Here is a 25,482-nt window from a genome sequence, read left to right on the forward strand (position 1 = left end):
GCTCATGTGGGATGGAGATCGATGTTGGCTTCAAAGATGGTGCTTGATGCAAGTGCTTTCCCACAGGGATGCTGGGGCCGGGGGCTTTCCCTGCCCAGTGTCACCCACTGTTGGGGCAGACTTAGATAAAACCTTCAACAGCCCCCAGCCTTCACCTTCACCTCCTCGTTTCACCTTCTCCAGTGAATACCAAGGTCCCAGTTCAACAGTTCATGCAGTGAGCAAGCACACCCTCCATCCTCCCAGGCTTCTCCACATTCTACATTCTCCTGGTTACCTGAGAGCACTGCCCCAGCACCACATCCCCTTGGGAAATCCCAGCTCAGCCATAGCCACCAGCCGGGCAGAGCAGAGCATCCCAGCACGGGGATGCTGCGGTAGATAGGGACAGGCGAACGGAAGATTTCGGGATGTAATGAAAAGCAAGACCCTTCCCCCCTCATATGTAATCCATCACCCCTGAGACATGTAACCCCTCCTAACTCAGTAGTTTTCCACTCCTGACTAACCCTAGAGACCCTACCTTCTTCCTTTGATATAGCAAAGCCCCCTTGACTATTTAACCTCACGAGATAAGGTAATAAACGCCATTTGCCCATCCACCACGTTGGTGTCTGTGCATGTCTGTGGCCCGAGTGGCCCGGGCGAGGCCGGGCTGCCGTGCTGTCCCTTGGAACCAGGTCGCCTTGCCTTCTCAGCAGAAGGCAACAGGATGCCATCCTTCCCCCTGCCCGTCGGTGCTGGCCGGCGCTGAGCCCACCCCGCGCCAGCCGCCGGGTGTTCTCCCCGCTCTGACAGCTGGACGGAAATTGGAAGGCGACGCTGACATGTGTCAACAATAACCAGTGAACAAGCGCCAGCGGCGGCAGCGGCTGTCCCCAGCACCTCGAGGAGGCTGGCCACTCCTGGCTGAAATCACGGCACGTTGCGGCTGGAAGCAGGAGTATTGTTTCAATTATTTCCATTATATAAAGTCAGGCCATTTAATATATTCTGCCTCAAAGGGGCTCAACTAAAGAGATAAAATAAACACGGGAAATCTGCTTTGCTGACATGGACCAGGAATTCAGTTTCGACACTAAGCCTTCCCTCCCACCTCAGTGCTTGTCTTCCCTTTCCTCCTGGCTCTCTCTCCTATTCTTGGTGCCCCTTGGCCTTCAGTGCCACTTGATGCCAGTTCCCTCTTTGGGCCTTGCTCCTGTTTTGGCAGCTGGAGCACTTCAAGGCTGTGCAGCCACGCTGGCATCCAGGACTGGAGCAAGCCAAAGGAGCCAAGAAAAGAGATGGAGCTCCAGAGCTCACTCTGGGATGAAGGATGTGATTTATGGCAAATCTTAAGCCTCTTTGGATGCCACATTCCCTGAGAACAGCAGGAATGGCAGGTGGCACAAACCCAGGAATGGCTGAAGTGTGGCATGAGGAGGAGGAGGAGAAGAAGGAAAAGGAGAAGGAAAAGGAGGAAGAGGAGGAGGAAGGGAGAGTAAATGTGCCATGAGTGTGCTGCGGGCCGCACTTGGCAATGTCAGCACTAAAATCAGCCACCTTCCTTCTCATCTGGGAGAGCTGACGGCACCCCAACATTGAGGGACCTCACTGGCCCTGTGCTGGTATGGGAGGTGGTGAGTTGGGCTGCCAAGAGGCTGGAGTTGCTCCCACCAGCTCTGACCAGACAGGAGTTGCTTCCCATTGATGCTTCCCACAGCATCTGCCTCCCCAGAGCACTCCTCCCTTGCAGGGCTGTGCTAGTCCAGGTATTCCCAACATGTTGGCATGTGGGAAGGAGCACTGGCCGCACCAGCAGTAAATCTGATGCTTGGCCTTTCCCAGCACATTTCCCTCTCCTGCAGCAGGGTCATGGGCAGTGCCACCCCCAGGGGCCCGGGTGATGGAGGGAGTGGTGTCACGGGATGTCAGGGAGGGCTGTGGTGAGGCGTGAGGTGGAGCTGGCTTTTCTTAAGAGCAGGGAAAGGGCCTCTGCCGAACTGGCGCGAGAGCAGCTGTGACTTTCCATTCCTGTGGGAAGTGGGCTGCCACCGTCCAAGCATCTGGGCTTGTTATGATGGGAGAGGAATGCCAAGTATTTTTCTTCCTTATCCACTACCATCCGCTCAAACCCTCCCCTGATCAAACCCACATTCATCGCCCGGGATGCAATGGGAAATATCCCTCCCAGCCTCGTGGCTCCTGGGAGTTCATGGCACCTGTGGAAAAAACCCTGCCCTCATCTAGGGGCTCCCTCCATCCCCCTGCCCCTTCCTGTCTCCTGCTGCTAGCCAGCTCCAGACATTTAATTTTCACTTTACTACCTTTCCTAAGAGCATCCCTGTGCCTGCATCCCTGTGCCACCCCTCTGTGACTGCATCCCTGCTGACCTGTGGGCCCGGCGGGACCACACTGTCCCCTCCAGAGCCCTGAGCATCCCGAAAGCAGCCACTGGGATGGTGCCACGGGCGTGTGCCCTGGGGCGCCTGCCGTGCCGGGAAGCAGGCGGTGCAGCTTTGGAAGGTCACCAAGATTTTTCCGAAGATGAAAGTGTGCTCAAGTGTCAAACAAACTTTCCAAATTATCTTTCTGGACACTTTCTCCCTTCTGCTTTGGAAGACGGAGGAGGAACATTTCATTCCCTCTGTGCTGGCGTGGAGCGGGGCTGCGTGAGGAGCCGGGAGCTGCCAGCGGCACCCGCGGCTCAGCCTCGCTTGTCCCCGGCATCATCCCTGAGTCACCGCGGGGGCTGCCCTGGCATCATCCGCTGGGCTTCCCCCTCCCCGCAGCCCCCCAAACCCCTCCCAGCACAACAGAGGGCTGCCAAGTGCCCAGCTAAACAGCAGACACCACCTCTCCTCCCACCGACACTAGGATGTGTCATAAATAGACAAATTAAGGGAAACGTGTGGTTTTTTCTCTCTCTCAGGGATACCTGGCACACAGCAGCAGGGGCATGGGGACATGCCGAAATCCCCCTGATCCCAACCAGCTGGGGATGGGCTGAGCAATGGCCATGTGGTGCCCCCAGGATCCAGCACTAATAAGAGCTGTCTAATTAGCGCGTCCTCCTGTGACGGGTCACCCTGGCAAGGTTTGCTCCCACATCCGCTCACCCATGCCAGCAGCCAGAGAGCGTGACCTGGAATGAGGTGCTTCCCTGGCCCTTGCCCAGTGTTTGCCTTCTAGATCTGGACAAGGAAATTCCCTGTGGGCTCCAGGGCAGCCGTGCTGGCACCCAACAGGACTTGTGGAAGCTCCTTGCCCTGCAGCACCCGTGTGTCATCCTTGTCACTGCCATCCACACCAATGCAGCTGCCTGCAGCCAGGGTTTGGAGAGACTCAGATATCCACAATGCCATTGCCATGTCCCTATTCTTCTGTGCTGGGATGGCAGGAGCATCCCCATGTCCACTTGGGCCCCAGCCCTTGCAAACTCCTGATGGTGATGCCATGCTGCAGGTTTGGTTGTTTATGGAAATTTCATCTGAGCCAGATGCTGCAATTTATGCATTTTATGTGTAATTTTTCAATTTATTTCATAATTAAAAAAAAAAAAAAAGTGATCCCAACCATTATTATTCCTGATTTCCTCAGTTATTACTCCTGGTTTCCTACAGTGAGGCCAAAGGGGTCTGAAATGGCTCCTTTGTTGTCTGATCATTAACCCTTCAGGAATGAAATGCAGCAGTGCCGGATGGGAGAGGTGGGGAGAGAGGCTCAGAGGGGCTGGGGGAGAGAAGGGAAACAGGAGGGAGAAATCTGAGGGGTAGAGAGAAGAGTAACCCCAATGTACTGTCCCTGGGCATGGCTGGACACCCCAGGACACCGATGGACACGTCCACTGCAGCCCTGTGGGTGGTTACTCTGGTGCAATGAGCTTGCTGATCTTCAGTCCATTTGTCCCTCCCAGGCAATGCAGACCCAAAACATCCCAGGTGGAAAGGAGCCCTGCAGCTTTTTGGCATATGGGATGAGCAGGTAGATGGTGATCTCCCCCAGGGTGCTCAGAGGGGTCCTGTGGTTCCAGAAAGTTTCTCTGTGCCCCCTCTGAGGGCAGAAGAGGGGCACCGTGTGCTGGTTTGCACGTGGTGATGACAGGAGTGAATGTTCTCTCACTGAGGCTCTCACTGGTGGCCGGTGGCCTTGGAGCCCTGGCTGGAGGTCACCAGGCTGCTCCGGGCTATGGCTCCTGGCACAGGGTTGGGACAACGGGACGAGCACGTGGGGGTCCCAGGATGGGGACCTGCGCCTGTAGGTCACCTCGGGTACCTGGCTAGTGAGGTGTCCCCCTCCTGTCCTGCACCCCACTTCAAACACAGCCCCTAGGGTGGGTTTTGAGGAGCACGATATGGGATAAGGGGTGTGGACAGGCGCATGGGAGCCCAGAACGCAGCGAGCTCGTCTTGGCTTGGAACAGCTTGGCACAGCTCAGCTCGGCTCAGCTTCGCTCCCGCAGCTCGGAGGGAGGTGAGTTAAGAAGCGCTCGGAAAATCAGAGTCAGCTGCAATGCTGGGGACAAGCCGGGGCAGACCCGCAGCCGCCGCCGGAGCTGCCGGAGACCCACGACGGCTCCCGGCGAGAGGGGGGCTCGGCCCTGCCCGGGGGGCTCGGCCCTGCCCGGGGGCTGTCACTGCCCCCCTGCCCCTGCGGGGACTCGGAGCGGGGGGCTGAGCCGGGGGCTGAACCGGGGGCTGAACCGGGGGCTGAACCGGGGGGCTGAACCGGGGGCTGAGCCGGGGGGCTGAACCGGGGGCTGAGCCGGGGGCTGAGTCGGGGGCTGAGCCGGGGGGCTGAACCGGGGGCTGAGCCGGGGGGCTGAGCCGGGGGGCTGTGCCGTGGGGCCGGCGCAGGCAGCGTCACCCCCCTGGCTCCACCCCCCCAAAATCGCAGGGGGCTTCGCTGTGACCCCGGCGCTGGGATGGCAGCGGGACAGTCGGACCGCGGCGGGACGGCGGGACGGTTCCCAGCCGAGGTGGTGGCTGGAGTGCTCCGGGGGGATCCAGCCAGGGCGTTTGCCAGTCGCTTTGTTGCTCTTGGGGGATTTTTTACTTTTTTTTTTTTTTTCCAGGATTATTATTATTTTGAAAGGGAGGGTGAGGAGAGGGGGCTGACACTGACTATAAAGGCAGAGCTCCCCGGAGCAGCCGGCACTTCCCCGCCACCATGAGCACTCCCCGGGCCTGACAACCCCAGCCTGCCCCACAGTCGCCGGCTCAAGCTGCCCTGAAGCGTGGCTGTGTGTCCGAAGCTCGTGTTGGGATGGTGTGAGCCCGGAGCCGCTCGTCGCCCTCCCACCACCCCTCACCGGCTCTGGCAGGAGCCGAGCCCGCCAGCCGCTTGGATGATTTGATTTCTCCCCTGTCCGACATCACTCCTGCCCAGATGCAGTGGATAATATTCATGTTGCTGTTATTCATCAGCTCCATGGAAATGCTCACGCAGAACCGGTGGAAGAAGCAAGGTACAGTGTGCACAGTGGGCTTGTCCCGCCCGGGTCCTGCGGGGTGGCTTTGGGACACCAGGCTGCCTGTCCTGCCTGCACAGAGCAGGGAGGAGTTGTGAAGCAGGGCTGGAGGTGCCAGGAACCAGCATAACCCCAACCCCTCGCCTTGAGCCCCCTTGGGGACCGTCTGTGTTCCCCTCTGGGTGCGTGGCTCGGGGCTGGCTTGGGAAGATCCAGAGTGCAGCCCCATAGCACTCCTGCCCGGTGCCAGCCCTGCCTTTGGGGCTGGCAGGAGACAAGGGACACTGGCTGGCACTGGGACCAGCTCTGCAAACCCCAGCAGAGCCAGACACAGTGGGGATAGTACAAAATGGGCTGATATCCAGATATTTCCTTTCTCTACATAGCACATTAGGTACCTTAGGAGTAAAACCTCCTGGAAGGATGCTCAGAGCCACGGCAGGCACTGCCTGTCCCCTGCCCCATCCTTTCCCCAGGAAGAGGCACCAGCTGAACCACTGCTCAGTGCCTGGGCAAGGGCAGGGTGTGCTGGGACTGTGCCGAGGTACATGCCCCCTCCGTTGGGCACTGGCTCATGTCCCTCACCGGACAGTGCCAGGCAGTGCCAGCTGGCTGTGTGGAGTGGGTCCAGGGCTGGTTCTCAGCTCTGTGCCAGGAATGCCTTGGTTTTGGGGCCAACATGTGCTAGGGTAGGGGCAGGACCTTCCAGAACCAGGGCTTTCAGGGCTGGGGCCTGGAGAGATTCCCTTGAAGTTGTTCCTTGTTAAAGGCATGCAGAGGCAGTAGGTGTGTGTGGTGATGTGGGTGGCCAGGCTGGTGGCCAAAACACCCCTGATGTGAAATGACCAAGCACCAAGAGGGGCTCCAGCTACCACTGCTTCCTGCTGGGTAGCACAATGTTCCAAAGGCCTCAGGTCTTGGCAGCCTGGGGGTCTGGCTGTGGCTTCACACCCCAGACATGTTATATACCCTGGGATAACCTGCACAGAAAAGCCAGCACAGGGTCCAGGAGCCACAAAAGATGCTGCAGCACCCTACAGCCTCCCTACTGCCACTGGGAGCTCTGGTCCGGGCAGTCCCGTTCCCCCAGGACTCATGGTGCCCTGCAGGACTGGGCGTAGGGTGGGCAGAGATGGGGGACGTCACACCCATGTCCAGCAAGCTCAAGTACCCACTGTTCCCCATGCCCTGTGCCCATCCCTGTCCTTTGCCATCACCACTGGACAGGAGGAGATGAACCCACTTCTTGTTCCTAATCCCCAAGCCCACGGTTTCTGTTGTTCTCTGTGGTGGCTTCCAGTGTCACTCTTGGTGGCAGAGATGTGTGTGCCATGCCAGCGTCACTGTGGAGTGGAGGAGGACAACCCCACTTCTCCCAGCTCCACATAGTGGAATTATTTCTAAAGCCAGTGAGAGGAAGGAGGCCCCAGAGCCCATCCAGGGCTCCCCATCTTCTTTGCTCTGGCTGGAAGTGGAAGGAGAGCAGCAAAAAAAACCCCTAAATATTAAAAAAAAAAAATTAGGGAAGGGAAAGAGGCTCGTAAATCCACGGGTCTCCAGGGAAGCCACTCCAGCTGCAGCCAGGAACACAAATGTTGTCAGCGTTTGGTAAATATGTAACGGAGACCATAACAACTTAATGGATCCAAGGTGCTTCGTTAGCGCTCCCAGCAGACGCAGCTCTAATGAGGGCTTCTGGCAGTGCTGCCATCCCAGACAGTGCGTCCCAGAGAAGGCTCTGGGATGAGCCAGCTTGGGGACAACTGCATGGCACCAGGGCATCGTGGACTGGTTTGTGCCAGGGACCAGCACACGGGGCTGCGAGGCACCGCCCGCCATCATCGTCTGACAGAATCCTCTGCCAGCATTTCCCCGGTTCCCAGCGCCTCTGCCCCAGCCCCACAGCCACGGGACCCTTCTGATGCAGCTTCTGGGGTCAGAGGGACCAGTGCCACGCATTCCTCCCAGGGCAGCACCCAGCAGCTGCCTCGGGCTTGTAGCAACCTTGCGTAGTGGAAGGTGTCCCTGCCCATGGCAGGGGGTTTGGGATGATCTTGAAGGTCTCTCTTTCAACCCAAACCATTCTGTGATTCTGTGGTTCTATAGAGCCCAGGTCCTAAGCATGCCATACCAGGGCTTCTGGCATGGTCACTGCTGCTCAGGCTGTGGTACCAAGCAAACAGTTCCCAACAAAGGGGCATGGTGAAAGTATTGGATGCCTGCATGCAGGAATTCAGTGGCCCCTTTTGTGGCTTTTCTGTGGGCTCAGAGAGCAGGAGCAGTTGGCCTGGTGGATGTTGTCACCCTGTCCTTGTCCCTGGGAACAGAGGTCACCCAATTCAGGGTCAATCACCTTCCCACAGGCTGGGAGTACAGCACAGGCAGCCAGGGAGGCAGCAGAGGTTCTCGAGCAGATTCTTTTCTCAGCTCCTCTTGAGTGCATCCAAAACGCCCTTTGTCCTCTGACACTTGAGAGGTATTAACTGATTAATCCAGGTCAGATCATATTTCTACCCGCTGACCCAGTGGTTGTTCCGCTTCCCACGGGATGGGCAAGGCTGGCTTGGGGTGTGGCTCAGCCTGTCACCCATGGGCAGTGCTGGGCATAGGGAAAACCCTCAGCCTGGATCTTGGAGTGATGGAGGCCATCAATGCAGCGTGGACAGAGGTGGGGATCTGAGGAGCAGAGGGAGGTGAGGTGGCATTTGCAGGGAGACAGGACAGCACTGTCACCATGGTGTGTCAGAGAGGGGCTACCACGGGGCTGGAATCCCCCTCAGCACCTCTGCCACAGCCCCTCTCCTCCATTTGTCCCTGCAGCGAGTGCTGGCCTGCTGGAGAACTGCACGGGCTGCGTCCTGTGCTCTGAGGACAACGGCTGCATCACCTGCCACCACCGGCTCTTCCTGCTTATCTGGAGGGACGGCATCCGCCAGTACGGGATGTGCGTGCACACTTGTCCCCCAGGCTACTTTGGTGTGCGGGGTCTGGAGGTCAACAGATGCACAAGTACGTCCCGCGCCAGCCGGGGTCCCCCTGCTCCTACCAGTGCCCACGCTCCCCTCGCCACCCTGCGGGTCCCAGCGCTGCGGGAAGGGCGGTGGCTTCATTTGCCGCAGCATCCCTGGTGGCTCTGGATCCAGGGGCAGCCGGGTTGGGAGGGCTTCGTCCCCTTTGCCCTTGCCCAGAGCCTCAGCCTGGACCCCGCAGGTTTTGGGTCCCCGGTGGGTGCCGGGGGTGTCCCGGGCTGACCGGCCGTCCCTCCCGGCAGAGTGCAGGTCGCCCAGCTGCGAGAGCTGCTTCAGCAGAGACTTCTGCATGAAGTGCAAGGACAAGTTTTACTTGTACAAGGGCCAGTGCTTTCGGCAGTGTCCCGCCGGCACCGCGGCGCAGCCCGGCACCCGCGAGTGCCAAGGTAAGCAGCGCCCGCACCCCGCGCCCGCCGTCCCCGGCGACGTGCCTGGCTCCGAGGGGTCACCGGTCCGTTCTGTCCCTGTCCTTGTCCCTGCAGAGACGTGCGAGCCGGGCCCGTGGAGCGAGTGGAGCGCCTGTACCCACGAGAGCCGGACCTGCGGCTGCAGGTGGGGTGTGGAGACGCGGGTGCGGGAGGTGCCCGAGGCTGCCCGAGAGGAGGGCACCGCCTGCCCCGCGCTGCTGGAGACCAGGAGGTGCCGCATGAAGAAGCACTGCCCGGGAGGTGAGCACCGTGCCACAGGGGCTCAGGACAGCTTCGCGTCCCCCCAGAGTGAGCCCGAGGGGTGCTGCGGGAGGACGATGGCAGCAGGGATCTGGCAGTGGCCGGCGAACCGTGCTGTCATCATCTCCCAAGCATTTTGAAATTCTGGGTAAAGCCGTCATCTCAGGCACATGTGCTGAGCAGCCCTAGGGCTGGCTGCTCCCACCTGGCAGTTCCCGAGACTGCCTGGGACGAGCCAGTGTCCCCTACCATGCTGGGCTGGGCTGGGCTGGGCACTGGCACGAACCGCCGTGGTGGGATGAGGCTGCCGAGCTCCAGCTCCCATTCTGCCACGACGTGAAGGGAGGCTTTCTGTACTGCAGCTGTGGGTAAGGAGGGTTGAGACATAGAGGAGGCTCCTGCAAAATCCTCTGAGCTCCCTAAAAGCTGAAATGCTCATAGAGCAGGAGGGCATCACCCAGAGGATTGCTGATGGCAAAAGTTTTGGGAGACACCCCAGGGCACAGTGCCCCTCCATGGCTCATCTGGCCAGATGTTCACTCATGTCCCTGCACTTCCCCCCAACTCATTCCCAGGCTGGGGGCTCCCTGGCTCAGGGATCTCCCCACTTTTCACACACCAGACACGCTGCAGGGTCTGTCCGGGCGGTGCGTGCACGGGTGCAGGGCTGGCGATGGGAACCAGGACGTGGCTGATGTCATTTTTGGATGCAGGCTTCTGGACTGAAGTTACCCTAATAAATCTCCACTTAATAACTGGCAGAAAGGGGGATGCATGAGATACCGATGTGAAGTGCCTGGCAGCAGATCTGAGCCACCGAGGGTTGCGGTTCGGAGCTGCGGGATCACTGCGCCGTGGGATGAGCTGGCCGGCACCGCCAGCGTGGCGGGGATCAGAGAGGACAGGGCTGTGAGGGTGGAGAGAAAAAAGATGAAGAAGGGGGGCAGCAGCAGAGGACGTGCGTGCTGGGCGAGGGCCACAGAGCCAGGAGAGAGGTTTCATCCCAGCAGCATCAATCATAAGTAATATTTTCCTGCTGACAGTGCAAAGGAGCTGATTCCCTTCCCCACCCAGGTCTCAACTCACATCTTTGGGGTGCCAGGTGGCTTCGATTTTGAGGATGTTCTCCTCCCTGCTGGTGTGTGGCAGCTCCAGACCCGCAGAGCTGGTGACAGTTTGATGCAAGAAATTTAATGTGGGAGGACAGGCTGCTCCGGAGCACTGTGTCCTGGAGCACCGTGCCCATGCCCTGCCCTGACTGGCACACAGCAGGTCCCACTGGCAGGGACTATTGTGCCAGTGTTTCAGGGGCACCTCATCTTGTGAAGTTACTGAGAAGGCACTGGCACCCCAGAAAAGTGCTTGGCCTCCTGTCTCTGCCTGTGCTCCTGCAAGCTGGAAGCCGTGGGGCTACGGTGGTGGGCTTAGGGACTGGCAGGACTCTACTATTGAGGCTCCTATCAGGGATAAGCTTCAGAGACAGGCCTGCTCCTGCCCACCAGAAGGAATCCATGAGTGCCCCCCAAGCAACCCACTCAGGAGAGAGCAGCCCCTCCATGTCTCCCACTCCTGGGCAGGCTGTTCGGAGTCCCTGCCACGGCAGAGCGTGTGTCTGCCCTCGCTCCCAGGCTCCTGCCCGCCTGGCCAAGTGCTGGGTTATGGGATCCAGATGCTGGAGGAGGACGAGGAGTTCACTTGATGCATCTGAGACACCCCCAGCCCAGGCGAGCCAAGGCAGGCAGCCGAACCCGACCGTGTGATGAGAGATTTGTGCCACCACTTCTGAGCCATCCAGGCGGCTGGAAGGGAAAAGCTGCCACGCTTGGCTGTGGCACAAACCCCTCGCACTGCTGTAAATCTGCCTTGGGTGTCTGTCCCGCTCTCCAGACGCTTGGCGTGCGTGCCGTGCCCTCTCCTTTGTGGGTGGCAACTGTCTGGAGATCAGAGCTGAGAAAAAGCGTTTCAGAGCCAGGCAGGACAAGAACTGGAGCCCTCAGAAGGGACTGGGGACAACAGCGCTGGCACACGCAGCACCGGGGACAGTCATGGTCCCTTGTGCCCCTCACACCACTGAACCCCCTCCATGTGGCTCTAACTGGAGTGGGTGCAGGGGGGCAAGGACCAACAAAGCTGCCCAGTTTTTGGGGCAACCATTCTGATCTGTAGCATGGACTCCCCCTCCCAGAGGAGCCCATAGCACAGCAGGGTTTATCCTGAATCCCTGTTTCTTTGGTGTCTCAGCAGCAGCACCTTGGCCAGCTGGAGGGTGTGTGGCAGCTTCTCGGGGTGAGCAAAGGTTTGGGTTCCAACAGCCTGACCCTGGAAAGCTGGCAGTGGGTTGATCTGGGGTGCAGCCAGGCTCCACCAGCACATTGCTTGTGCCACTGGGATGGGGACTATCCATACATGGAGAGAGAATTAGCACCTATGTAAGGATGAACTCCAAAGCCACCTTGCTCCCCACCATGCCCAAATCCTCCCAGGGGCTGTCTAGGTCCCATGGTGGTGGGCAGGCTCCCACATCATGGCAGAGCTGAGCACAGCTGTGCCATGGCTTGGGGGGGTTGGTACAGCCACTGCCCCTCTCCAGTACCCACAGTCCTTGCTCAGAGAGGAGCTGGGGTTCCTTCAGGCAGCTTCTGCTTGGGTTGAGCTGCCCCACCCCATCCCTAGGGATTTTGGGGTACCAGGTCTGAGAGTCCAGCTATGGGAGATGTGGGGACAGCACGCCAGTGTCCCTCTGCCCTTGCCATCAGCACATCCAAACCCTCTACAGACCCACATTGCTGTTTCATGACTGGGAGAGGGCTCTGGGGTCCCCAAAATCAGAAACTGGGTCCAGCACTAACACCCTGAGGATATGGGATCAGCGTCCCATGGATGGGGCTCAGGTCAGATCACGTTGCCTGGCCAATGAGCGAGCGCTCCTTTTCTTCTCCTTTTTCTGTTGCAGAGAAAACCGAACCCAAAAATAAAGGCAAAAAGAGACAGAAGAAGCCGAAGACAGAAAGGCACACGGGCACCTAGCGGGCACCAGCGCGGGAGCTGGGGCACCATGGAAGGAGCTCCCAGCCAACTCCTGCCACGGTGCTCCAGCCACATCACCCCTGGTTTTCCATCTACCAAAAGAAAAAAACATTGCACAATTTTCTCTGCCCCCCCATCCCCCTTTCCTTTTGAGACAATTTATGGCGTGTAAAACATTTCCTTTTCAGAAAATCTAATTTGCAATGTCCAAAGCAAAGCCCTAGGGCTTGGGGAGGGGGTGGCTCCTTTATTCCTCTGGTCTTCCCTCTTCCCTAGCCTGCTCCATCCCTTCCTCCAGATGGGTGGGATGGGGTTAGACCGGGGTTGGACCCTGCTAATGAAGCTGATGCCTGCCTAGATACTGTTCCCCAGGGCTGGGAGATGCCCTGGCTCCACAGGGTCCTGGTTTTATGGGAGTGCTGAGGGGCACAGTGCACCACTGAGCTGCTCCAGGTGCTGAAAAGTGTCCCCCCATCCTCAGCCACGGGAATGGGAAGCAGCAGGACTCCTGGGGCGACCCCACTGGGGACTGTGCCATTGCCCACAGCAGCCCAGCCGGGTGCTCAGCATCCCCACTAGCAAAACCCAGGGCCAAATCTTGCTCTCCTGGGGCTTGGAGGGCAGCTGGACCTCCAGACTGACAACCCTTCTTGGGATCATGCCAGCCCAGCACACAGCACCCTCATGGGCCAAATCCTGTCTTCCTCAGGCTCACAGAGAAGCTCAAAGAGCTTCTCTCCCAGCTGGATGTGGGCACAGGAATTTGGGGTGACTGTGTCTGTCTAGGACAGGGACATGCACAGTGCAAGTGCAAGCCCAGGAAGGGGATGCTCCTACGTCCTGCATCCCCAAACTGGGATGTGTTGGAAGCAGCTCTGCAACCCCTCCCAGCCATCCCCAGGCGTGACTGTGTGCTCAAATCGCTGTCCAGCCGCCGGCAGCTCTGCGTTCGGGCACTGCCGAGGTGCGAACTCCCCGTCCCTGCCCTGAGCGTGAGCAGCGAGAGGCCGGGGCTGGCCGGGGGTGTGGAGGCTGCGGGGGCTGCACAGACCCTTCAGGACGGGAGCGCTGGGTGTCAGCACCGAGCCAGCCCCAGAGCCGGCACAACGCTCCGGAGCACCTCCTCCCATCGCTTCATGACAAATAAATGGATTAAACCCCCGGCATCGCTCCCGCGTCCCTGTTTTCCCCATTCCCACGAGTTGCTGCCGGATGGGGTCTGGGATGCTGGCTGTGGCCACGGTGCAATTCTGTATTCCACAGCTCGGCAGCTTGGGTCCCTGTGGGGGGACACCCTGCCCCGGCCCCCCAGTACTGGGGCACTGGGGAAAGATTTTATTTCAAGTTTTTGCTTAAAGTACCACCAGCATCTCTCATTGTCTGAGCCAGCACTGGGACGAGCAGCCAGTGTGACACTGGGACTGCCATTCCACAAGACTGGGAACCACCAGGGGTTTTTTTTGGAGAAAATCCCCTTCTGCTAAGACGCTTGGACATCCCCTTGGCAGCCTGTCCCCAGCACCGGGATTGTCTCCTCCTGGGGGACACAGCCTAGACCCGTCCCAGTCCTTGGGCTGCCAGACGTGCTGACCCCCAGCTCTGGTCGGAGTCATCAGCTGCTGGCAAACCCCCGGCCTGGGCTCTGGGCGTGCAAAGTGTGGCTGTGTCCTGCCAAGCTCTGCCTGGGACACAGCCCGCCCTCCTCCTGGTCCCCACGGGCTCATCCCATGGCCAGAGCAGCGAAATGCAGGCCTGGCTCCGGCGGGCATTATAAATAGCCGGGACTCGGGAGGGAGCTGCGCTGCCTGGGATGGGGGTGCCTGGGCGTGGTGCATCCCAGCCGGTGCTGATCGGGGGGACTCTCGGGGTGCAGGGCCGGGGGTGGGAGGGCTCGGTGCTGCCGTGGCGCTGTCCACCCCGGGACGTGCAATGAGTTCTGCAGAGAACGCCCGGGGGAGGGAGGGGGCTGCGTGTGCGACTGAGTGTGTGTGCGTGTGTGTGTGAGAGAGAGAGAGAGAGACATTTATAGATCACGTGTGAAACTTGATCTCCCCGCAGTGGACTCAGAGGAAAGAAAAAAGATAGAAGTATTGTTTTTAAACAGATTTTTTCCTTTGTTTTTCTTTTTTTTTTTTTTTTTTTTTTTCCTCTCCCCTCTCCCCCTGCGAGGGCTGGCGATAAAAGCCCGGGGCGGCCAGCGCCGGCTCAGAGGGAGGAAATGCCGAAATCGCCGCGGTCGGACGCGGCGGCGAGCGCCCACTGACCCACCCCGGCACGGAGCATCCCCCGCCGCGGCAGCCCGGTCCCGCGGGGACCCCCGCAGCATGCGGGCGCTCGGCCTCGGCCTCGTGGCGCTGACCTGCGCCACGACGGCTCTGTGCGCCGCCGGAGCCCCGCGCCGGGCTGCGGAGGGCGGCGGCCGCCGGCGCTCCCACCGCGTGCAGCACGGCCGCTGCAGCTACACCTTCGTGCTGCCCGAGGCCGAGCCCCTGCCCTGCCCCGCCGCCCCCGGCGCCGCCCCCGGCCCGGCCCATGTGCTGCTCCAGCGGGACTCGCCGGCCGGCACCGGCGGGCACGGGGCTGCCCAGCGCCTGCGGCACCTCGAGAGGATCCTGGAGAACAGCACCCAGTGGCTGCTGAAGGTAGGGTGAGGGATGGGCGGTGTGGGCAGGGGTCTGTGTCCAGCACTCGCTCCTGCGGCATCCCTGTGGCACAGCTGTGGGCATCCAGGTCAGCCTTTATCCGCAGGTGTGCAGCTGGCATCAAGCACTGTCTGCATGGAGGGCATGAGTGCTGCAGGTTCTGCAGGTGCTGCGGCTCATGGGTGCCCAGAGCACTTCCCATTGAGGCTGTATTCCCTGTCCATCCTTGCCATAGGGTTCCTCATGGTCCTTGCTGGGTTAGCAGTGCCAAGCATCCCTTGGGGATCAGTATTCCAAGTTTGGGTGAGGAGACTGGGAAGGGCTTTGGCCAGTGGTAGGGAGAGGGTCCCAAGGGCAGGGGTCACCGAAATCTCTCCAGCTTAATAATTTTCCCTCCTACAGGCTTTACAAAAGCTCCCAGCACTTGGTGAGGTTTTGTGTGGGACCCATGGTTCCTGGGTGGCCTGTGGGTGCTGTGTAGTGGGAGCAGTACCAGAGGGGTTGTGTACCCACAGGGTTGCCACCCCCAGCCCCCACTGGCTCTCCCCGTCCCCAGTGCCTGAGGCAGGAAGCAGCATTTCCTTCCTGGAGCCCCCAGCAGCTGAGCACAACTGCCTGCGTCAGACCCAGGAATAGCTCATCCCAAGGGACACATCCCTGGGGGGCCCTGAACCCCACAGCCATGCCAGGAACACTGGGTGCCTGCACTAATGGGAGGGGAAACAGCTTGTCCCCAGCTGTCACCGACCCAGCAGAGCCACATGCGTGTCCTGTGGTGTCCCACCAGGCTGTAATGGGACCTGTGTGCCTCTGCAGTCCCATTTCCTGGGTGATGTCCCCGTGCCCAGCCCCTGCAGCACTCGGGGATCAGGATGGGGCCACCACGCTGAGTGGGGGTCCCGGGGATGGCCCATGCCAGCCGTGCTGCTTGGGTAGCCACCCCGGCTGTGGGGGACAGTGCAGGCAGCAGGGACGTGCAGGACATTGTTCCTTGTCCCCTCAGCCATCCTTAGAGAACAAATTCCTCAAGAGCTGGGAAAATGCTGAACCGTGGCTCTGCTGGACACCAGCCCAGAGTGTTGCAGAGGGGTCAGCAGGGCCAGTGACAACCTGGCTGGTGGTGCTGAATCTCTGTCACTGTGGAACCTGCTGGGTCTGCTGGGTGCACAGAAGTCCTGGGGTCCCTGTGCCCTCGGCTCTCTGCCTTGGTGTCCCTGTGCTCTGTGGTCTTTGTGCCCTGTGTGCCCAGGCCAGCTCTAGGGATGAGGGCAGGGGACCAGGGTCCCTGTCCAGAGCAGACAGCCACAGGCAAATTGGGACTGCACATCTGGGCAGCAGTGGGCAGCAATGCCCCTCACCACAGTCCCAGGGAGCACAAGGCAGTGGAGCACTGGGCAGCCAGTGCCCCATTCCTTCCCCATCCCCATCCTGTTCTATCCATCCATCCCATCACAACAATCCCACCCCACCCTATCCCATCCCATCCAGCTCCATCCTGCAGCATGGCTCTCTCCTTTTAGAGGCAGCTTGCAGCTATGTTTTTTGCTGTTGTTCTTCAGCTTCCCAAATTTCAGCAGAGCTGCCCAAGAACGCTTGTTTTGGTCAGACTCCAGCCCTGAACAAACAAACGAGGGCTCAAAAGAGGCATTGGGTTCAGGGACAGATCGTAAACAACGTTGCATCCCTGTCTGCTCTGCCCTGGCATGGGGGGCCCTGCAGGATGCTGAGAAATTGTGAGGTCTCCTGACACCCAAGAGGTTCTCCAGGTCCCCTCAGGCCTCTCCAGCACTGACCTCCCCCAGGACCCCCATCCATGGCACTGGGGGCTGGCCCACCCTCCCCACTCAGCACCCCTTGGTAGAGACATGGCCAGGACCCAGCACACAAGGGCACATCAGCCGCTTCTGTCTCAAGAGGAATTAATTTTAGTTCAAACACAAACACTTGATGGTGCCGCTGGGTCTGGGGGGGAACTTGGGGTGGGATGGGGTCTCCAGCGAGGCAGTGACATTTTGGCAGCTCTGAGGTGCCTGAGGCACAGGGGCTGATGCTGCTCAGCCTGCAATGTGTGCAGCTGTGGGGGGAGCAGGTGAAGGGTTTTCCACCCACCTGTGCCTCAGGGATTCCCGAGCTGGTGCTTGTGAAATGTTTAGAAATGCCAGGGCAGGATAGGAAGTGGGGCATAGGGGAAGGATGTGGCTGCAAGAAGGCAGCACAGGATGATCCAGCTGCAGGCAATGGGATCCCAGCATGGGGACAGCGAGTGGCTGAGTTTCCTCCTGCTCCACGGTGATGTTTTGGGGTGACCAAAACAGCAGCACAGCTTTTCCCTCTGCCCTTATGGTAGAGAAATGAGTCTCTGAGACCAGGAGAGCACAGCTCACATCAGCACCCATGAAATGAAGGAGGGGGCATCCCGGATTCCCTGTCCTTGGCTCGGAGCCTGCCCCACTTGTGTCCCCTCTGCCAGGCATGCCTGGGGACACTGTGCCCCACTCCAGCTCCCAGGGAGCTGCTGGGGCCAGGATCCAGGGCTCCATCCCAGGGCTCTCAGCCTTCCCCATGCCAGCTTGACCTTTTCTGTGGGTATGTTCTGCCCTCAGCTCACAGATATGTTTATTTTAAAAAAAAAACTTTAAAAAAGCAAGATTGAGAGGGAGAAAAGGCCTCCCCAAGCCCTGTGAAGCCACAAGATTAACGACGTGGTTAAAGGGAAACTCTCCAGCAATCCCTCAGCTCGGGGAAATGTTTTCCAGACGCGGCTTTCCGACCTTTCCCTGCTTCCTCCCTGAGAGCGTGTCCTGTGAGGGAAAATCCCCAGGGAAACGGGTGCAGGCTGGGATGGTCAGCCCTGGGACCTTCCTGCCCCGAGACCCTCCTGCCCACATGGATGCTCACAGTGGGGTGATGGTTTTGCCACTGCCTGGTGCGGAGGAGGAAGGAGCAGTGAGATTTCGTCATGCCAAACAAGTGCAGAACCCTGTGCCCTGGCCCACTGCCGGCCCTACTCCCACGCTGAGTATCCCAACACTGCTGCCTGCCATGCTGCTGAATATTCTGGTATTCCATGGTGCCAAACATCCCAGCATTGCTGCCTGCCTGCCACCGTGCAAAGCATCCCGGCTGCATTCCCAGCATGGTGCAGAACATCCCGGCACTGCTGCATTCCCACCATGGCTGCATTCCCACCATGGTGCAGAACATCCCAGCACCACTGCATTCCCAGCATGGTGCAGAACATCCCAGCACTGCTACATTCCCACCATGGCTGCATTCCCACCATGGCACAGAACATCCCAGCACCGCTGCCTGCTTTCCACCCTACCCAGAGAGCAGCATCCCAACCCTGCTGATTCTGACCCTCAACCCCACAAGATGCACGGGGATGTGGGGCTCTGCCTGCACCCCTGGGGAGCCAGGCAGGGCATTGCAGGGAAGCAGCATCTGTGGGATGCAGGGAGCCGGGCAGCCGCTGTCCCCGCTGCTTTCCCAGCGTGGGCGGCAGCGCGGCCCCTTCCGCTCCCCGTGGCCCCGCCGAGGGACCGCGCCCCCAGCGAGGCCATCGCCCTGGGGAGCGGCTGAATGGGAACCTCATGGCGGGGCTGCCAGAAATAGCAAAGCCTTTGGGAAAGGCGGCTCCCCCGCGGGCTGGGAAAGCGGATGCGTCGTCTCAGCTGTGTCCGAGCTGTGTTCGCAGCCAGCTTCTTCCCAGCCCCGAGCGCTTCCACGTGGTGGAGCAGCACCGGGTGCCGGACACCCCCCTTCCCTGGCTGATGATGTCCCCTCACCCTGCACATCCCCAGCGGCTGGGGGTGACAGCTGATGCTGATGCCAGTGCCAGCCACTCTCTGCCCGGCTGCTTGGCACAGGCAACCTTGGCTGGGCATCAGCCCCAACTCGCCAGCACACCTGGGCACACAGAAGCCCATGCCAGGCCCCAGCTGGTACCACAGCCCAGGAATCTTGGCAGCCGGTGCCTGAGGAGCCTCCCCTGCAGCAGCTCAGCTTGCTCTGTCCTCTGATAAGATTCTAAGGGGCCTGAGGTGGGTCAAGCCTTGTGGGGACACAGGGCTGTGCCCGGGGGCTGTGCCTGTGCCCGGGGGCTGTGCCTGTGCCCGGGGGCTGTGCCCAGCGGTGCCAGGCTCAGCTGGGATGCTGAGAGACAGGACCTGAAGAGGTGCCCAAATGATCCCCTGCATCCTCACTTCCCTGCACAGCTGGAGAGCTACATCCAGAGCAGCGTGAAGCCGGAGATGGCGGAGCTGCAGCAGACGGCAGTGCAGAACCAGACCGCAGCCATGCTGGAGATTGGCAGCTCCCTCCTCAACCGCAGCGCCGAGCAGAGCCGCAAGCTCACCGACGTGGAGGCCCAGGTATGGCACGCGTGTCCCCACGTCCCCACCACCCTGGGACTGTGGTGGGTGGCACAGTTTGTCTGCAGGTAAAAGCAATGCCCTGAGGTGACACAGTGGTGGAGGTACCAAGGCTGTGTGCCAGAGACTGGCCTGGTGATACCACAGGTGTGGTGTGGCCCCGGCTGCTGATGCCAAGATTCCCCTCTGCTCCCGAGGCAGGTGCTGAATCAGACGTGGCGCATCGAGATGCAGCTCCAGGAGAACTCCCTGTCCACCACCAAGCTGGAGAAGCAGCTGCTGCTGCAGACCAATGAGATCCACAAGCTGCAGAACAGAAACAAGTAGGGGCTGGGGCAGCTCAGGGACCCCACAGCCCTTGGACCCCACGGGGAGGCTGGTGTCTCCCACCTCACACTGCACTTTGAGGGGGTTTGAACCCCTCCAGGTGCTGGCTCTGGTCCCTAGGGGCTTGCACAGCCCCAGCACGGCCACTGAGCTTTGGGTTCCCATGGCTGGGCACATCCCAGAAGTGAGGGTACAATTCAGGGGGTGCAGCAGGGCATGGGGACAGCGATGGGTCCCTGCAGACACGCTGGGACTGCTCTGCCACCCCATCACTGCTGCATCCCACTCTCAGCATCCTGGAGGTGCGGGTGCTGGAGATGGAGACCAAGCAGCAGGCGGAGCTGGCGGGGGCCCACTCAGAGAAGGAGAAGCTGCAGCGGCTGCTGAGCCGGCAGAGCGGCACCATCGAGGAGATGGAAAAGACGCTGCTGGCTGCCAGTGCCAACGCCAGCCTGCTCCAGCGCCAGCAGCTCCAGCTCCTCCAGTCTGTCCAGAGCCTGATGCGCCTCGTCGCACAGGGCAGAGGTGAGCGGGGTGTGCGGGCAGGGTGGGGGCAGTGGGAAAGTTCCTTGTCCTCCCCGGAGCATGCCAGGGTGCCCCCTGTGTCAAGTCACTCAAGTCAGCTTGAGTGACTTCACCTCAAAAATAATAGAATCATTCAATCGTAGAACGGTTTGGGTTGTAAGGGATCTTAAAGCTCATCTCATTCCAACGCCCTGCCATGGGCAGGAACGCCTTACACCAGTAAATTATCCACTCATTGCAACCAAGGAGGAGCTTGCAGTCCCAAGGGGTGGGTCCATAGCCTGCTGCCATTCCCAGCCATGGCAAACCCCCAGGGCTTAGGCTGGCAGCAGCCCTGGTGGCACAGCTGCCTTGCTCAGCCCTCAGGAGATGGCACAGAAGATTAAAAACTAATCTGTGAGCACAAAGGCATCCAAAGAGAGAGAGAAAAACAGCAAAACCAGGCAGGGCTTCAGGGCCACCACGGTTTCTGCCTTCTCACTGTCCCCTCTGCCACAGCCACGTCACCTGGACAGGAGCAACAATTCCAGGACTGTGCTGAGGTGCGCCGGGCGGGCATCCATGCCAGTGGCATCTACACCCTGCACATTGCCAACCTCAGCGAGCCCAAAAAGGTGAGCACAGTCCAGAGAGGGCTCCCTGCTGCACCCCGGAGTGTTGCCCACCCAGTGCACACCAGCCCCACACCAGATCCCTGTTGCTTGGCACATCCCAGGGCAGTTTCCCCACCCCATCCAGCCTTGGGGGCTGCACAGGGGTGAAGGCAGCCCCCACGGGATGAAAGCAGGGCTGACACAGCCTTCCAAATGGGGACATAAAACTGATTTTTGGCACCCTGACCTATAAGCACCAGACCCCAGGCCCTGTCCACATGGAGGGAGGAGAGACCCCTTAGCCAGGCACTGGGCACAGCACACCCTCGTCAGCCCCTCAGGCAGCTCTAGCACCCATAGAGCACCCACGCTGAGCTGCCCAGCCTGGCAGGGATGCACCTGGCTGCCCCCTCCAAGCCTCCCCCAGCCTGTCCCTCGCTCCCCTTGCAGGCATACTGTGACATGGAGACGGACAGAGGGGGCTGGACCATCATCCAGCTTCGTGCCAACGGCAGCCTCAGCTTCCAGAGGAGCTGGAGGGAGTACAAGCAGGTGTGTGCCTGACCGGGGAGGGGGACAACACCCCGGGGCCCCCCAGGCACCCTGAACTCACCCACCCTGCTGCTCCACAGGGCTTCGGGGACGCGTCGGGGGAGTACTGGCTGGGGAATGAGGCCGTGCACCTGCTGACCAGCCGGGTGCCCTACACCCTGCGGGTTGAGCTGCAGGACTGGGAGGGCAGCCAGGTGTATGCCCACTACGGGAAATTCCAGCTGGGGAGCGAGCGGCAGTTCTACAGGTAGGGGAGAGGCACCCAGCACTTCCCATCTCTGACCGCCCCCAAGCACTGTGGCCAGGGGGAAGGGCTGGGTGGGGTGCCCCAGGGAGGTGCAGGATCACCCGGGGCTTCACTGGGTTGTCCTGGTGTAGTTATGGTGCTAGGTGCCAGGCACATTGCTGTGACGCTTTCATCTCTCCCTGGGCTTCTGAGAAGTAGATTTTTAATGTATAAAATTGCATCAATGCAGTGGGATTTGCCATCCCAGTGGGAGCAACTTGGGCACTTGCACTGAGGTTCTTTGTTGGTGCAAGGGAGGTGACACAGCTGTGGCCACCAGGCATTCCCAGGGGTGTTGGGCATCCCCAGGCTGTCCACGTCCACGAAGGGATGCTGTGCTCCTAATGCTCAGCTTGCCATGACCATGTGCTCCTGGCCATGGGCAGGAGGGTGAAAAGCAGGTGGGGGCCTTCACTGCTGGGCTGGAGGTGGAACCAGACCCCAGACATCCCCAGCACCATCCATCCCATGCACGCACCGAGCTGACCCCAGCAAGAGGACTGGAGGAGACTTGGGGGTCCTCTCTGCCCCAGCATATCACAACTCCCACTCTTAGAGGCCAAGGACAGGAGGCCAAGTTGGAGCTGCAGATCTCTGCCCACATCCCTCTGTGCTGTGTTCAGCTCATGGCAGCCCCTGAGCAGTGCTGGGGGCTCTGTGACCCCCCGGCAGTGACAGTGGCTGTGTTCCTGCCGGGCACAGGCTGTCGCTGCAGGACTACAGTGGCACTGCTGGGCAGCAGAGTGGCCTGGCACTGCAGGGCACCCAATTCAGCACCCGTGACGCCGACAACGACAACTGTCTCTGCAAGTGTGCCCAGATGCTCTCGGGAGGTGAGTGAGGCAGGGGGACAGCCCCATGCGGCACCCATGGGTGCCAGCCTGCGATGCCACCTTCCCGCCCTTCTCCCTTCCTACAGGATGGTGGTTCGATGCCTGTGGCCTCTCCAACCTGAATGGCATCTACTACCCGGCCCGGAACAACATCCGCAAGCTCAACGGCATCCGCTGGCACCACTTCCAGGGGCCCAGCTACTCCCTGAAGGGCACCCGCATGATGATCCGGCCCACCAGCTTCTAACGTGCCCGTGGCAGTGCCAGCTCTGAGAGCAGTCCGGGACAAGGGATGGTTGGGAGCAGCTAGGATGCCCCACCTGCTGCAGGGAACCTTTACCATGAGTATATTTTTTATTCTCATTTATCCCATTTTTCAGAAGTCTGCAGTGTCACCACCGCCATGCTGGAGGAACCGTGGGCAGGGCTGAAGGGCGCTGCAGGAGATGGAGCTGCAGGAGCTGGAGTGGGACAAAGCCAGACCTGCCAACGTGGGCTCCAGCTTATGGAAACCCTCTGATCTCACCTCAACTTCTCTCCCCAAATTTCTGCTGGGCCTCAGAGTTCTTTCCTGGGGACAGGGCTCCAAGACCCCACCCAGTTATGGGGCTCTGAGAACCCCTGGGACCATGTGCAGTGAGAGGGACCCCAGACACGAGGTGGGCTTTGCCTTTTCACTAATTTTGGATATTGTAAATCCCCCACCATCCCACTTTCCTGCAGGATTAGAGGAGCTGGATGGGACAGGAATCCCAATAAGCGGGGGGGCTGGTGGTGTCCCTCCTTCACCTTTTATTCAGACACAGCCATGCAGAGGGCCACAGGCCGCCCCCTTCCAAACACGGCCCGAGCCACTGTCCCCATGTATGGCAGAACAGGCAGTGCTCCTCACGGAATGGAGCTGGGTTTCTCCAGCTCTCAGAGAGGACAGGATGAGCAGAGGGAACCTTGGGGACCTTCCTGGGGACCAGTCCTGGGATGGCCAATGGCCCAGTTCTGGAAGGAGCAGGCACTGCAGTGGCAGGGGCTGGCAGGGCCCCAGGATTGGCAGGAAGGGGCTGGGGGGTCGTGGGTGGGGAGGGGGCTGTGGGTTAAAGGGGCTGGGAGGTGGAAGGTGCTGGGTGCTGGCACCGACACCGGCTGTGCACGCAGCAGCGGGGGGCTCCTGCTGCCTGCCCTCATCACTGTCCCGAGGCACCCGCTAATTAACGCTGATTAAAGCACGTGACGTTGTTGGCGCTTCCAGAAGATGCTCATCAGTGGGGAATAATTAAAAAATGGAAAACATGGGGGGCGGTGCTGCCAGTTTTCCTTCTGTCCTGGCTGCCTGCCTGCACCTCCTGCCTGCACATGGGGCACCCATGGGGAATCTCAGCACAGAGGGTGATGGACATTTCCCCGGCTGTCCCTCTTCTCTGGAAATAACTGATGGCCTCAGCTGTGCTCCCCGCGAAACTGGAGCCACCGGGAAGCAGCTGCCAGGGAAAGTGATAGGCAGTGTGGGGCTGTCCTGCTGTCCCCAGCGGGGACATGCAACGGGGGGGCATTCTGGGGTGTCTGAATGTGTCTGTGCCAGGGTTTCACGCTGGCAGTCCCATGGTTGGGGGTCAGATGGAGACTCCTGGTTCGGGAACAAGGCTGCTGTGTGTTCATCTGTGTGTGCACATCAAAATGCTGCTCAGAAACGTGTGCACGTGGACACACAGACATCCTGCATGCACAGGATCATGCACACATGAGCACACTGGGCTTTGGATGGCCATGTCGGGTCCCAGTCATGCAGGGCATGGGACACCAGAGCTGCACCAAGGACTGGCAGCACCTAAGGGACATGTGGCTGCTCAGCCCTTGCCTGGCTGGGGACTGGTGCCCCCCCCTTTCTCCTTAGCAATAGCAACAAATTTAGACCAAGCCCTGGGACACACCACACCGAGGAATCCGGCAGCACAGCCGGTCCCAGCCACCAGCCAGGATCTGGTTCCCTCAGAGATTTCCCCAAGGGCAAAGCCTGTCCCCAGGCGAGTGCCCTGGGTCCCTGTCACCCTCTGGTTTCCGGGGTGTTTTCCTTGGGGAGGCACCCAGTGTCCCATGTGCCGTCATTAAGGATCCCCTGGGTCTGTGTGTCTTCCTCAGAGCACTTAATCAGCCTGACTCACAGCCAGATGCCATCCTCATGTCCTGTCACCACGTCCTGACACCACATCCTGCCCTCCACATTCCCGGCAGCTGGACCTGACAATAACCCAGCAGAATTCACGTGGATCCTGCACCCTAAGCAGGGGATCTGTGTGGACACACAACAGTGCAGAATTCAAGCTGGGGTGGCAAATTCATCTTTATGACAGCTTTTCTGGGGACCCCAAGTGCTGGATGGAAGCCCCAGTCAAGGGGCCCATGGTGCTGTTGTGGCCAGCAGCTGCTGGGGGGCTGCCACTGAAGGGAGGCTGCGGCAGGCCCGGGTTCAGGTGGGGTCCCTGGGTGCAGGTGCTTGCTGGTGGTTTTAATGTCACCTTCCCCAGCAGACACATCAGGAGCATGGGGACCACGGGGCACAAGTGGCACCTGAGGTGCTGGGAGAGCTGCGGTGCCATGTGAGGCTGTCCTGGGAGAACACACGGGTGCTTTTCATCTTCAAAGCGCTCCCTGCTCCAGCTTTCATCCCAGCCCACCTGGGAGGTCTCTGCTATTGCCGCCCCCATCTCCCAGCTCTTGGAGAGCCGGGACCTGGCCAAGCTTTGCAGGAGGGAGGGAAGGAGGCAGGGGAGGGTGCATGGCACAGAGGGGAATCCCAACAGCTGGAGCTCTGCCGGGACCTGCCCGACCCAGCCGCCGCCCTGCCATGCCTGCCGGGCCCCGCGCTGGCACGCTGCAGTATGGAACCCATGATTCCCTTCCAGCACCCATCCACTCAGCACCCACAGCCCTGCAGAGCTACAGGCACCCCAAGAGTCCCTGTCCCACCCCAACCTCCACCGCCCCAAAAGACAACACACAGCCTCCAAAACACAGGTATTTAATAAAACTGGCTGCATTATAATTATTATTATTTACAGATCAAACGTAAGGAAAAGAGTAGAAAAAAGGAACTGTTCTCTTCATAAATACCAGGCCCAGCATGGTGGGGGCTTCTTGCCCACTGGCAGCCGGGGAGGGGAACACAGGCATCTGCAGACACACA

The 25,482-nt window shown here is 60.0% G+C and overlaps 2 protein-coding genes across 2 annotated transcripts; both read left to right on the top strand.

Moving 5' to 3' along the window:
• The first annotated feature begins 5,367 nt into the window (after window positions 1–5,367).
• RSPO4 (R-spondin 4) lies at window positions 5,368–12,173 on the top strand. The gene is made up of 5 exons (XM_021527401.3): window positions 5,368–5,446; window positions 8,270–8,458; window positions 8,721–8,864; window positions 8,961–9,146; window positions 12,100–12,173. Exons 1-5 carry the CDS (start codon window positions 5,368–5,370, stop codon window positions 12,171–12,173), a joined length of 672 nt encoding a protein of 223 aa, XP_021383076.1.
• Window positions 12,174–14,497: 2,324 nt separating this feature from the next.
• ANGPT4 (angiopoietin 4) lies at window positions 14,498–23,592 on the top strand. Its single transcript, XM_021527402.2, has 9 exons — window positions 14,498–14,815; window positions 19,033–19,188; window positions 19,390–19,511; window positions 19,808–20,040; window positions 20,539–20,654; window positions 21,084–21,185; window positions 21,266–21,432; window positions 22,174–22,304; window positions 22,391–23,592. The coding sequence occupies exons 1-9, from the start codon at window positions 14,498–14,500 to the stop codon at window positions 22,549–22,551; spliced, it is 1,506 nt and encodes a 501-aa protein (XP_021383077.1). The 3' UTR covers window positions 22,552–23,592.
• The last annotated feature ends 1,890 nt before the right edge of the window (window positions 23,593–25,482 follow it).

This window comes from Lonchura striata, chromosome 17 (genome assembly GCF_046129695.1).
Source record: "Lonchura striata isolate bLonStr1 chromosome 17, bLonStr1.mat, whole genome shotgun sequence".
Taxonomy (NCBI): Eukaryota; Metazoa; Chordata; class Aves; order Passeriformes; family Estrildidae; genus Lonchura; species Lonchura striata.

Excerpts from the sequence above, each read along its gene's own strand:
- RSPO4 (XM_021527401.3), top strand. The coding sequence starts at position 5,368 with ATGCAGTGGATAATATTCATGTTGCTGTTATTCATCAGCTCCATGGAA. Across the intron at positions 8,459-8,720 it reads GGAGGTCAACAGATGCACAA|AGTGCAGGTCGCCCAGCTGC; the intron begins GTACGTCCCGCG and ends CCCTCCCGGCAG. Across the intron at positions 8,865-8,960 it reads CGGCACCCGCGAGTGCCAAG|AGACGTGCGAGCCGGGCCCG; the intron begins GTAAGCAGCGCC and ends TTGTCCCTGCAG.
- ANGPT4 (XM_021527402.2), top strand. The coding sequence starts at position 14,498 with ATGCGGGCGCTCGGCCTCGGCCTCGTGGCGCTGACCTGCGCCACGACG. Across the intron at positions 14,816-19,032 it reads GCACCCAGTGGCTGCTGAAG|CTGGAGAGCTACATCCAGAG; the intron begins GTAGGGTGAGGG and ends TTCCCTGCACAG. Across the intron at positions 22,305-22,390 it reads TGCCCAGATGCTCTCGGGAG|GATGGTGGTTCGATGCCTGT; the intron begins GTGAGTGAGGCA and ends CCCTTCCTACAG.